Genomic DNA, 13,550 nt, shown 5'->3' with positions numbered 1-13,550 from the left:
TAATATTATTATAATATTATAATAAAACTAGTTGACCCCGTAAACGTTGTTTTACCACTTATTGCGAAATATAAAAATCGCAATTAAAATACAGGGGTTGATCGTAAAACGATGAAAATTTGATGTTGTATGTTTTTTTCAATGCTAAATTATAATAAAATAAAAATAAAAAAAATTGTCCAAAAAATAAAAAAAAAATATTTTGGGGTGGGTCACCCTTATCACTTACGGGTATGAAAAATAGATGTTGGCCGATTCTCAGACCTATCCAATGTGCACACAAAATTTCATAAACATCGGTAAAGCCGTTTCGGAGGAGTTTGGTAACAAACACCGTGACACGAGAATTTTATATACGAGATTTTTACATAAATAATTGAAATAATATTTCAGTGCGATTTATATACGCTACAATATTTTTAATATTAGAAAATAACATCCACTTTTTTGCTGACGCTACCTTATCAAAGCAACAATGATATCCGTAACAGAATTGAATGAAAAACGTTCACAAGGTTACATCGGTACATAATACGTGTCACAATGTGTTATCCAATGAATATTTATGTTGAACGCATACACTCAATGCGCGTGGGTGGAGGGCAATGGATGCGATTATTGTGGCCCATTGCGCAATGTCGCGCTATTGTTCTTTTTATTGATCAATTTGATAAATTGACATTGACGGCTCTGTCAATATAATTTACAATATTTTAATAACTCACAGGCGTCAAAATAATTATATTACGTAAGTGCATTGGTGTGGCGCTTGAGAAAGTCTTTGTTTATGTCTTCTACATGGCTATTGTTTAACCCTCCACCAACCATTTAGGACAATATTGTCCGCGCCAAGTTTGGAGCTGATGCATATCTGGTAGAGAATTCCATCAGGCATTATGTCCGTCCTGTAGACATTTTTCAATGTGTGCAAAAGTATATGGTAAATAAATAAATATATTTGTAAGAAAAAAAGGAAAGAGCCAGGAACCCCTCTGTTAAAATACTTTACACGCGCGCGTACTTTACAGGCTAATGTTTTTGAAAGGCGCTTATATGAAGAATAAATCTCTAAAACATTTCTTCTTAAGACTAATTTAAATCAAAAATGTCGATTTTTAGTAAAATCTTAGAAATTACGGTTTTTGAAGAGATTACAAAATATTATTTTACCAGCGGGCAAAGTATTCAAGTCAAAATCTTTTTTTTTTTTATACTACTTAGAATGGCAAACAATCTGACGGTCCACCTGATGGAAAGTGGTAACCGTCGCCTATAGACATGAGCAGTACCATGGACATAACAGAGTATACTGTTTCGCACGTGATACCCCCCATACGTTGCTATTCCTGAGGACTCAGGTGTTATTCCTCTGTACCCTGTAAATATACCTATGGAAATAGAAAAAATAAGTCTAAAACATATTCCCCGATTTTTTTTGCAATTTTCCCCTACCTTTAAGTAGGTTAAATTATCGTCTGGGACGATATCATCCGTGACGGTCGACGGTGTGCAAAAAAACACACGGTTAGCGGAGGGTTAATCTTGTCTATTAATTCTATTGTCAAGTAGCTAGTTTGAATATCATGTTCCAATTTGAAAGGTGAGTATTGCTAGTGAAATTACTAGGCACTGTAATACAAGATGTTAATCGAATAATTGTCCAGTAACAAGCGATTAATGCGTTTGGTGTTGCAAGCATTCCTGATCTGTGTACCTTGAAGTATGCTTGGAAGGAAATTGTATGCTATCTCCTTTGTGACAAGGTGAAATTATAAATTTCCTATTTCTGTATTTATTAATAAACATTATTTTAAAAAAATTAATATATAAACAATAAATAGAGATAATCGTTATCATAGAGTATATCAACAATCAGTAGTACCGCATTCGAGTATTCTGACACATCCCTATGGTTGACTGGGAGAGAATGCTTTTAGCATTAAGTCTGCCATGTACACATATTTGTACTAATGAATAAATAAATAATTATTACCATTTTGTATTACTACTCATCATCATCATCATATCAGCCTTTAACCGTCCACTGCTGAACATAAGCCTCCCCCTTGGGGGTTCCGCCAGTAAGTGCCATGCTTGGCAGGTAAATTGCCAACCGCAGTCAGGCTTAAGAGATGTTTTAAGAGGGACGCTGCTGCTCATCTCTCGCCCTTCCTTAATCGCCTCTTACGACACCCACGGGAGGAAAAGGGTGGCCTATTCTATGGCCTTGAAAGAGTAATTTAACACCTACCTTCATAGATACGCGTGTCAATATTTATCATCAAAATTTTTTTGTCATGTTTTAACATCTGTCACGACTCCATTAAATGATCTACATTTGTTATGTTTTAATATTAGATTATTACCAAATAAATTCTGGCAGCTCATCGTCGCTCTAATTCCGGGTCATAAGCAAAGCGTTAAAGTGTAACTTGCACATACATATATGGAGGGAAGAGATTGTTAGCAATGGAGATTAGCAGTGCTATTGCTAACAATACACCGAAATAGGTCGACCTCTATGTGGTTCCTTCTGAAAACCATCGTAATAGATTTATTGTCGAATTCTTCACGATGGGCCAACTGATTTACTTCATTATCACCTGTCATCCCTCATTGGCACCGCGCCAGTATATACCAATAACGCGGGGTAGCCATTCCATTATCATCCATTAAAAAAGGTTGCACGTATAATCTTGCATCCGAAAGATCAAAAATTCCCAACTTCCAGATTTACAACTCTCGTAGAAAGGAAAACGTTAAATAATAGAATAATATTTACAAAGTGTGCTTCATTGAAGACAGAAAACAAATTTTATTTCACAGTACATGTCTTTTCATCAATAAAATAACCTATTAAAGTTTTTTTTTTATACAACTTAGAATGGCAAACAAGCTGACGGCCCACCTGATGGAAAGTGGTAATCGTCGCCTATAGACATGAGCAGTACCATGGACATAACAGAGTATACTGTTTCGCCCATGATACCCCCCATGCGTTGCCATTCCTGAGGACTCAGGTGTTATTCCTCCGTACACAGTAAATTCATACCATATCCCACCCTTCAAACTGAAACACAGCCATGCAAACACAACTGTTTTAGTGTTAAAACACGAATGGGACAGAGGTACCCAAGCAATCGACTTTTGTACAAAGTCTCCCTCTGAAGAATCTAATATATAGATATTGGATCGATTACAATATTAGCCATACCTACTTTATTGCAAAATATGAGGAAGACTGATCAACGGTGAATGACAGATGAGTTATAATGGCGACGATGATACAGTTCCAAATAACACCAACCCACGTGCACAGTATAATAGTGATCCAAAATCCTCAAGACCCACGCACAAAATGCCTAACCTTAAATAGTTTAGATTATTCGAGTATTTCCGCATTTAGTCTCATGATTGAGCTGTTATGTGGTCAGCAGCGTCATAAAATATCACCAAAAGCCTAACTACGGTTGTCAACGCACTTGCAAAGTATAGCAATTATTGGTAAACCCCTCCTTATGGGAGAGGCCTATGTTCAGCAGCTGATATGAATGTATGTCAAATTAGACTTTTTAAAATACGGTTTGGATTATCGCGTAACTCTAGAAATGATCCCAGATATTCAAGGATCGCTCACTCCATCACTTAATCAATTTAGCCACTTTTTCTTTCTTTTTTCTTTAACCATGCACCTTCTACATAGTGGACTATCAGTTTTAACTAGATGGAAGAAAGAAATACCAGAGGGAGACTTTGTACAAAAGTCGATTGCTTGGGTACCTCTGTCCCATTCGTGTTTTAACAGTAAAGCAGTTGTGTTTGCATGGCTGTGTTTGAAAGAAAGAAAGAAAGAAAAAACTTTATTTTACAAGAAATATGCGACGGCACCCACACAGGGGTTAAAAAAAAAATCCATATATTAAGAATTATAATAAAGAAACAACACAAAAAAATATTTATAAAAAAAAAAAATATATATAAAATTAAAAAAGAAAAATAAAACGATTCGTATTATAACAATTTCATCAAAAATGAGTGTGTGTGTGCGTGCGTCGCAATACCTGCAAAATGAGGTGCGTGCTCAGCATTATGCTGTAGTGTCAGGGACACTACAGCGCTGATTTTCAGCACGAGCCTCGCCAACCCGCGGGGTCCTAATAATAACAATAATGTTTGAAAACTTGACCAACACAGTGGTGTGCTTAAAGTGTATTGTGTAAAAAATAAAAATGAAATAAATATAATAAATTTGTAGTGGGTATATATTGAATGATAAATTGTGACGTTGTCAATGTTGAATAATAATAATCACACGAAAAACATAAAATACGTATAGAATAAGTATTTTCCTTTTACGTAGTAATACTACAGACGCTAAAGAAACTAAATATCGAATATAGTTGAATCATCCCCACATTCAATCGAGGACCACAAAAACTAGGTAAGTACTTACCTCCTTGAGTTGCAATATGCTCCTCTTGCAATATGCAATATGTCAATAATGTAATCAATAGCAACCAGTAATTAGATAATAATAAAAAATATATTATTGATTGTGTATTATATTAAAGTGAAATAACTGTTCATATATGTATCATAGAACTCCTAGCTGCACCTAATAGGATACTCATTAGAAAGTCTCTGGTAAGGAAGATCCCGGACAGAGACCAGCAATTTAATTGGCTTTTTGTTGGTGTAGATAATATTTTTTTAGATTACTCTTAAACGTATGTACATTTTTCAGGTTTCGAATTGGTGGAGGAAGATCATTCCAACAGCGAGTGGCAGCGTATTTGAAACTGCCCCTGAAAGCAGCCGTCCTATATCTTGGAATGCAGAGTACATTCACAATTGGACGAACAGCATACTTGTGATAGTTTTGCCTCCACGACAGTTTTTCGTGCAAGTAGCGTGGTTGGCCAGTAGCAATTACTCCGAAGAGTAAAGTAGCAAAATGAAGCTTTCTCCTGGCGGACATTTTGATCATATTATTTTCGTTCAAGAAAGGTGTGATGTGACTCCTACATGGTATATCAAAACAAAATCTCGCACAAGCATTTTGGACGCGTTGAATTAAGCGTTCCGTTCTTTTTAAGAGACAAGGACCGTATACAACGTCCCCATAATTTAATTTCGATAGAATGAGCGAGTCAACTAGTCTTTTTCGTAATTCTATTGACAAATATTCGCGTAATTTATATAAAACTTTTAGTCTATAAAAACACTGTCGTACAACATCATTAACATGATTTTCAAAGCGTAGCTCTGGGTCTATAATGAGTCCCAAATTTCGTGCCGAGTCCACCTGATGAATCGTTTCATTCATTATTTTTACAATCGGTTTCGTCAATGCGATTTTACTAATTTGCTTTTTGTTTCCTAGAATCATAAATTTGGATTTTATCGGATTTAGTGCTAATGTATTATTTTCCGCCCATGTAGTAATTCTTTTAAGATCTTCATTAAGTTTCTGTATAGCTTCTGTCGTATCTTTGGGTTCACAAGATATAAACAGCTGCAAATCATCAGCATATATGTGATATTTGCAGTGATGAATACAACTGATGATATCGGTGATATATATAATAAACAATAAAGGTCCTAAAATCGATCCTTGTGGAACACCTCTAGATACCGAAAGAGGGTGAGACGAAAGAAACGACCCATCTTCCTTTCTAATTTCTACGATTTGACTTCGGTTTGAAAAATAGCTATTAAACCACTGAATTGTTTTTATATCAAAACCATAATAAGATAATTTAGATATAAGCAGTTGTACGTTAATTGAATCAAATGCCCGAGAACAATCCAAAAGAGCCAACAAAGTTCCTTTACCATCATCTCTTGCTTCTAAAATATTGCCTACCACGTCTGATAAAGCTGTAGAGGTGCTACGGTTTTTCCTAAAACCAGATTGCAAGTCAGGTAATATGCTATTTGCCTCTAAATACTCCATCACTTGTAAGTATACTACTCTTTCCAAAATTTTAGATAAAGATGGTAGTATACTTATGGGTCTAAGGTCTTTAATTTCAGTAGGATTATTGGTTTTAGGAATCGGACGCACAATAGCCATCTGCCATATCTCTGGAAAGGTACTACTTAGTATTGATTCATTGATTATTGTCGTGATTGCGTCTAAAGAATATGGTAGCGTGAGGTGTAACATGTCACGGCTAATGCTATCATTTCCCTGCGCATTTGATTTTAATTCAGTGATAATTTTTAGAACAATATCCCGACTAACAGGCTTAAGACTAAAAGTATTTGAGCTAAATCTATTAAATTCATAGTAAGTTAACTGAGACATGGTAACACTATGCGTACCAGGAACGTCGAGAAAAGTTTTATTCATTTCATCAGGGTTGTTAAATGTTGATGGAATTTCAAAGTTCTTAGCATCTGTTTCGGTTTGAAGGGTGGGATATGGCGTGAATTTACTGGGTACAGAGGAATAACACCTGAGCCCTCAGGAATGGCAACGCGTGGGGGTATCATGGGCGAAACAGTATACTCTGTTATGTCCATGGTACTGCTCATGTCTATAGGCGACGGTTACCACTTTCCATCAGGTGGGCCGTCTGCTTGTTCGCCATTCTAAGTTGCATAAAAAAAGATATTGACGGCGAAAAAAGGTCATCACCTATTTCGATATCGCCCATATCGGTGGGATATCTATTTTCGAATATGTTAAAAGTCTGTTATCTAGTATTATTTTCTGGATAAAAGACTTTTAACATATTCATTATTGGACCAATGTATAGATATTGTTTCTAAAATACACAGATATTGCTATATATAATCCACCTCTACCATAAAGTACTGCTTTGGGCTACTTGTATACATCAACCCACTGTATTTTGATATTATCACTCTGGAGTATCCTTTTTAGAACTTTTCTTCATTGGAGTTTTATATAAAATTGTAATCGATATAATTTACTTTTATAGTAATATTAAGTTATACCTGCGGAAAAGTAGCTTTACTAAATAATAACTCATTGTTCCTTTGAACGCATTAAATTTGGCGCCACGCTCTAAGTAGCTCACTCTCACACGCGTTCTACGAATAAATTTCTAAAATATAGTATTTTTTTAAACAACTTAGAATGGCAAACTAGCTGACGGCTGACTTGATGGAAAGTGGTAACCGTTGCTTATAGACATGAGCAGTACCATGGACATAACAGAGTATACCGTTTCGCTCATGATACCCCCCATGCGTTGTCATTCCTGAGGACTCAGGTGTTATTCCTTTGTGCCCTGTAAATTCACGCCATATCCCACCCTTCACCTCACCCTTCCAAACCGAAACACAGCCATGCATACACAACTGCTTTACGGTTGAAACACGAATGGGACAGAGGTGCCCAAGCAATCGATTTTTGTACAAAGTCTCCCTCTGGTAAATATTAATAGTATAACTGTAATAAATTATAAAGCTTCATCAAAATCCGTCTAATAAGTGTTTTTGCGTGAAGAAGTAACAAACATCCATCCATTGTTACATCTTTTGTATTTATAACATTAACACGATTGGAAATGAAACTTTTTATAAATGCCATGTAAAACAAATCAACGTTGAAGTTTCAGTATTAACTCTATCTGCATATTGGAATAATAGAACTGCGAGTGGAGTACGCAACAATCAGTGAATCGACGAGTGTGTCAACAAAATCGCACCGGGGCGTGCTGTAGCTAATGCTCTGCAAACATCAGTGAATGCGGGCCTCATGCTCCAAATAGAGTTCTGATTACATTGAAAAAGTGTACGCATCTCACATAAAAAAAGAGTTGTGATCGATTACTATTGTTTTTCATATTCATTTTTTTTTTTATTATCATTTTAAGGGCTTTTACCTTCTTCAGGTATATCAGCCTATGGTACTCTGAACTGATGTATCAAACAAAATTTTATCTACTCTCCCTAGACACGGAAAGAGAAGAATTAATGGGCATCAATAATTTACAGATGTGTTCAAAAATTTCTGGTTTAAGTTCAGCTAATATAGATTGAATAAGACCAACATAAAATTTATTCAAGTTAAAGTGGCGCATAAATTCTTCTCTTTCCTTCGTGTTAATACGACACTCTAATAGAATATGATGCACATAATCGATGGCATCACAAGTTTGACAATGAGGTGACAAGGACTTTCCCATCATATGTGCATATTTTTTTGATGGATAATGACCAGATCGAAGACGAACAGCTAATTTAATATTATATCTATTGATTTTAATTCCTCAAAGTCAAGGAATATGTGGAGGTTAGTTTTATACCAAATCATATCCATTGTTAAATTTAGGTTGACTCTGTATGTAAATGTAGTCATCAATCAATAAGTTTTAGCTTCTTTTAATCAAGACGTCATAAGAGCCGGTTATGTGAATTCAGTAAAACACGATACAAAACTCTATGCCAAATCAACAGGCCCATAATTTTCCAGTGGTTCCAGCATAGAATAGGCCACTCTTTCCTTTCCTGTGGGTGTCGTGACAGGTGACTAAGGGAGGGCCAGGGATAAGCAGCAGTATCCCTCTTAAAACATCCCTAAAGCCAACTACTGGCCTCCTAGGGGGAGGCTTATGTTCAGCAATAAACAGGTTAAAGCTGATATTGTGATGATAATGTATTAGTACTAAGTTAATATCCTCCTCTTGTGAAAATATTTGTATCCAGTAGTGGAATGCTAATTAACACGCGCCCATAGAATACATCTAGACCTTCGCAGATTTACTACCATGTTAGTCCATCAAGGGACGTAGCTTAGACCAATTTTAATTTGCTTATTTTTCAGTTTTAAATGCAATATTTTATACGTGATCATCGAATTACTTTACAAACATATTAAAAAGCTTGAGTCTTCTAACGGCAACTGTGGTAGATTGATATTGTAGTATATAATAAAACAATTATGATAAAAGCCACAAAGTCGCATTAATTTCCTGATCCTCAAGGTTTTTTTTATTGGCTGAAAATGAAATGGTAACCCCGATTGCGCTATAGATATACGCTGGCAGGGCACCAGTGAGAGATGACAAATACGGACGAAACCAGATCCGTTAGCTCATCATGACGATTTCAACTAGAATTAACCACGATAGTTTCAGGGGGAACCATGTGGAGGTCGACCTAAGGGTGTATTGCTAGTAATGGGACTATTTGACCCCATTACTGACAATCCATTTCCACTCGATCCTCAAGCTAGAATACCTTGTGTTATAAGAAACCAGGATAAGAAAATCGGAGAGCACAACCCGAAATATCCAGATCTGGGACATTTAGGAAAAAAAATGTTTTCTAAATTGATCCAACCGAAAATTGAATCCGAGATTCGATTTAAGCAAGACAACGTGCCCACTACTGCAAATCTGAGGTCGTCCATTAATTGAGATACAATTATCATTAATGTACAATTAATAAAAAACTATGGAAATTAAACAAACCTCATAAATTTTTCTGCCCCAACAGTTTTTATCGGTACATTTGTTCGTGTCCGTGGGTTGGTACCGATTTATCTACTAAGTAATTTACGATTAGACACTAAATCAATTTGACCGTCTGTTTTATACGATCACTAATATATTTTCATAATAAAACATACTAAAACAGTAAATACCTGTGACTTTTGATCTAGTAATAGTGTAGTGTTGTTCCCAACCATATCTGATTATGGCAAAAAAATATTATATCTATGTTAATTTATTGTCTTGAAAATCAAAGGTATTTGCAAAATGTTGCTAAAAACAGATACAAAAACTATATACAGACATACAGATGCAGTATGATCCCGGTATAACATGGGTCGCTCCTTCCTTTCCCGTGGGTGTCGTATGATGTGACTAAAGAAACTTTATGGTCGAAGGATGGGTAGCAGCATCTCTTTTAAAACATCACCAAATTCAAATGTGCAAATTGCCTGCCAAGCGTGGCATTTACTAGCAAAACTCCTCTTATGGGAGAGGCCTATGTACAGCAGTGGACAGTTAACGGCTGATTGGACCATAAACAGACAGAAGAAGAAGGGTTCTTCAAAAGGGGGGTAAAGAGGTTTCTTCAGGGTCGGCAACGCGCGCGTAATACCTCTGGTATTGCAGGCGTTCATAGGCTACGGTAACCGCTTACCATCAGGTGGGCCGTATGCTTGTTTGCCACCTCAGTGGTATAAAAAAAAAAGAAGAAAGCGGTAGAAAACACAATCGTTTGATTTATCCTACCTATAAAGACAGAATAGCAAGTAATTTTTTTTTTATACCACAAAGGTAGCAATCCAGAATACAGCCCATTTGATGGTAAACGATCACTGTAGTAAATATAGAAAAACATAAGAAAAGTAATAACTATGATATTGATTTTATTTTTCCATTTATTTGTTATTTATTAGTAGAAGGTAGGAGTGTGAAAAATAAAACTACACGTAATTACAACAATATATATATATATATATATATATATATATATATATATATACGGTCGTATTTTGAAAACAAAAGAACGATAATGAGAATTCATATTTTTCAATTATTAAGTACTTGTTTTTTTTAAACAACTTAGAATGGCAAACAAGCTGACGGCCCACCTGATGGAAAGTGGTAACCGTCGCCTATAGACATGAGCAGTATCATGGACATAACAGAGTATACTGTTTCGCCCATGATACCCCCATGCGTTGCCATTTCTGAGGACTCAGGTGTTATTCCTCTGTACCCAGTAAATTCACGCCATATCCCACCCTTCAAACCGAAACACAGCCATGCAAACACAACTGCTTCACGGTAGTAAACGAATGGAACATAGGTACCCAAGCAATCGACTTTTGTACAACTATCTTTAACATAACAATAATTAATACTTAGGAAGGATTTATAGAGAAGAATGTTATTTATAGAGAAGAATGTTATTAAAATAACGATGTTTTATCACTTTTCTCTTAACTTAAAAAAATATATCACTATTAGATATTATAACTTCAAATGTCAATATTTATGTCTTATTGCAACTGCAAGTTTTCTGATTTTCATTGATAAGTTCCCTCATCAGCAAACTTTGTATTTCATTCCTTATCATTAACTTTCTCACAGGAGTTAAATTTCTCAAAAAAGGTACTAAAGATTTCACAAAGTGCATATCGTCATCGATTTCCACTTCATTTTTTATTCTATCGTCATCTGAGACTGTTATCTTTTCTGATAAATCATTTTCCCTTTTTATTGTTGGACAAACGGTAACTTCTTCTGGTTCCTCGGGTTCCAGTTTCATTTCGCTGATTTGTGTTTTGTAAATTTGTTGATACGAATTCATATAATCGTTATAAAACTCAGACGGCAATGAATGTTCAGTGATTGATATTTCTTCCAATTTTACTTGCTTCGAGAAATCTAGTTCCTCTTCTGCATCTTCTGTAGCAGAATTCCTTCTCTTTTTGATTTGGTCATCAACTGTTTCCTTCATGAACAGAAGTCTCTCGAAGTACATCCATTTGCCTTTGTAGAAGGATATCAGGGGCTGATCATTGGTGCCTGATGAAGGTACTGCAAGTTTCTTTGCTTCTCTTAAGAACTGGTCTCGGAGATTTCGCCATTTATTTTTCACTTTGTATTCTGAAAAAAAAACAGAAAAAGTCAATTTAAAAAAAATAACCTTAATTAGAAATTTTGATTGCTTCAGTTACGTGGTCTTTATTATTTTGTGCATTTTTTTATCTTGTCACATAAATTGAATTGTTAAATACATATTTAAACACCTTATATTTGTTTATCTTTATCAATACATATAATAAAATCGTAATAATAATAAATAAAACTATTATAGGGGACCCTTTATGTCTGTTTGTTTGTACGTTTATGCACGCTAATCTCAGAAACGGCTTAACCGATTTGAACGCAGTTTTCACTATTATGTTGCGGTTTATTTAACATTTAGTGCTTGTTTTATTTCAATCGATTCATAAATAAAAAAGTTATATCAATCTGAAAAAAAAAACACATAAAATGCTTTAAAATAACTGATTAGTTAAATTAGTTGACGCTTTATGAAGATATTAGGTACGTAATTATCATTTAAGTATATAATACAATATAAGACCGGATTCATGAAGAGTTCCAATGGCAATGTACGGAAACTACGTAGTTAAAAGCGGGCAACGCCGCGGGAAGCGGGTAATTAAAAATAAAACGTGTTTAATTTAATGAATTTTATTAACAATAATCTATAAATAGGAGCTTATGGTCATGGCATGGACAGCAGCGTCTCTCTTAAAACATTACCAAAATCCAAACTGGAGTTGCCAACACGCCTGCCAAGCGTGGCAACTATTGGCAAAACTCTCTCGTATGTTCAGCAGTGAAGAGTTTGACATATGAAATTATAAATAAATATTTTTATACAGACTATGTAACTATAATCATTTATACAGTTTTCTGTTATATTATTTAAGATAGGCAGACGGATCGATTCGGAATTATCATTTCTAACCTTACTTTTTTTTTTTATACGACTTAGAATGGCAATCAAGCTGACGGCCCACCTGATGGAAAGTGGTAACCGTCGCTTATAGACATGAGCAGTACCATGGACATAACAGTACACACACATACTGTTTCGCCCATGATACCCCCCATGCGTTGCCATTTCTATATGGATATATATATATATATATATATATATATATATATAGTGAGAGGTAAAAACCGATCTTATTGCAATGACGTTAAAGTTCATATTCATTTACACATTTGTCCCCACTACAACTACACTCACATTCTACAATATACTCTTCATATGAAAGAGACAACAATATAAAACATAAACTTACTGTCACTGCGCAAAATTTTCGCAACAACTCCCCATTCTCTGTCCACTTTCGCTCGATTCGAGTGTGCCAGGTGACGCCTGTTCCATAACATTGGCCTTTTTTCAACCTCGTCGATCAACTCTTCGACCATACTCATTGCGACAAATGAAATATTAGCGGGAAACACGCAAACACTGTACTTCTCTATTGTGTTCCTTTTACAAACTGGTATTTTAAAAATAGAATAGACGTCGTGCGTGCGACGCGACTAAAATGTTACTGGCCGGCAACAGTGCGACCGCGGTGTGCGATGTAATCGATCGGTGCGTGCGACGTTGCCGCATCGCACGGGCGCGTCGGTGAAGACCGGAATACACGGCGTCGTACACACTGTGGTATCGCATTAATATAACGCAAAATATTACAGTTCATAGAAATATAATTAAAATATAAAAATAATATACATTTAATATTTCAATAATATTTCTATATTAATTTTAAATTATGTAGTAAATTGTCAACCTGTTTTAATATAAACCAAACTGCTTAATATTATTAATATTTTTGAAAAAAATCTTTAGCATATATATATATATATATATATATATATATATATATATATATATATATATATTTGTTACCTCAGAATCCTGCCACGTACAAAACGATTTGGAAAATGATCTCTATTTATTTGAAGCGATATATGTATTTCTAAATCGGTGCTATATAAATTTCATCAAAATTAAATCAGTAG

At 35.1% G+C, this 13,550-nt stretch overlaps 1 protein-coding gene across 1 annotated transcript; it reads right to left on the bottom strand.

The window, feature by feature from the left end:
- Window positions 1-10,481: 10,481 nt before the first annotated feature.
- On the bottom strand, window positions 10,482-13,104 carry LOC113510256 (uncharacterized). The gene is made up of 2 exons (XM_026893706.3): window positions 12,818-13,104; window positions 10,482-11,603 (listed from the first exon to the last, which is right to left on the bottom strand). The coding sequence occupies exons 1-2, from the start codon at window positions 12,951-12,953 to the stop codon at window positions 10,987-10,989; spliced, it is 753 nt and encodes a 250-aa protein (XP_026749507.2). The 5' UTR covers window positions 12,954-13,104; the 3' UTR covers window positions 10,482-10,986.
- Window positions 13,105-13,550: the final 446 nt, after the last annotated feature.

Source organism: Galleria mellonella, unplaced genomic scaffold, assembly GCF_026898425.1.
Source record: "Galleria mellonella isolate WM207_F2 unplaced genomic scaffold, CSIRO_AGI_GalMel_v1 utg65, whole genome shotgun sequence".
Taxonomy (NCBI): domain Eukaryota; kingdom Metazoa; phylum Arthropoda; class Insecta; order Lepidoptera; family Pyralidae; genus Galleria; species Galleria mellonella.
The sequence above is the reverse complement of the archived record's forward strand: the minus strand, read 5'-3'. Positions and strand labels throughout refer to the sequence as shown.

What these genes read in the sequence shown, in the direction of transcription:
- LOC113510256 (XM_026893706.3), bottom strand. Translation starts at nt 12,953, where the DNA reads ATGAGTATGGTCGAAGAGTTGATCGACGAGGTTGAAAAAAGGCCAATG. An exon ending in GAAAATTTTGCGCAGTGACA is followed by an intron (nt 11,604 to 12,817) that starts GTAAGTTTATGT and finishes TTTTTTTTTCAG; the next exon opens with AATACAAAGTGAAAAATAAA.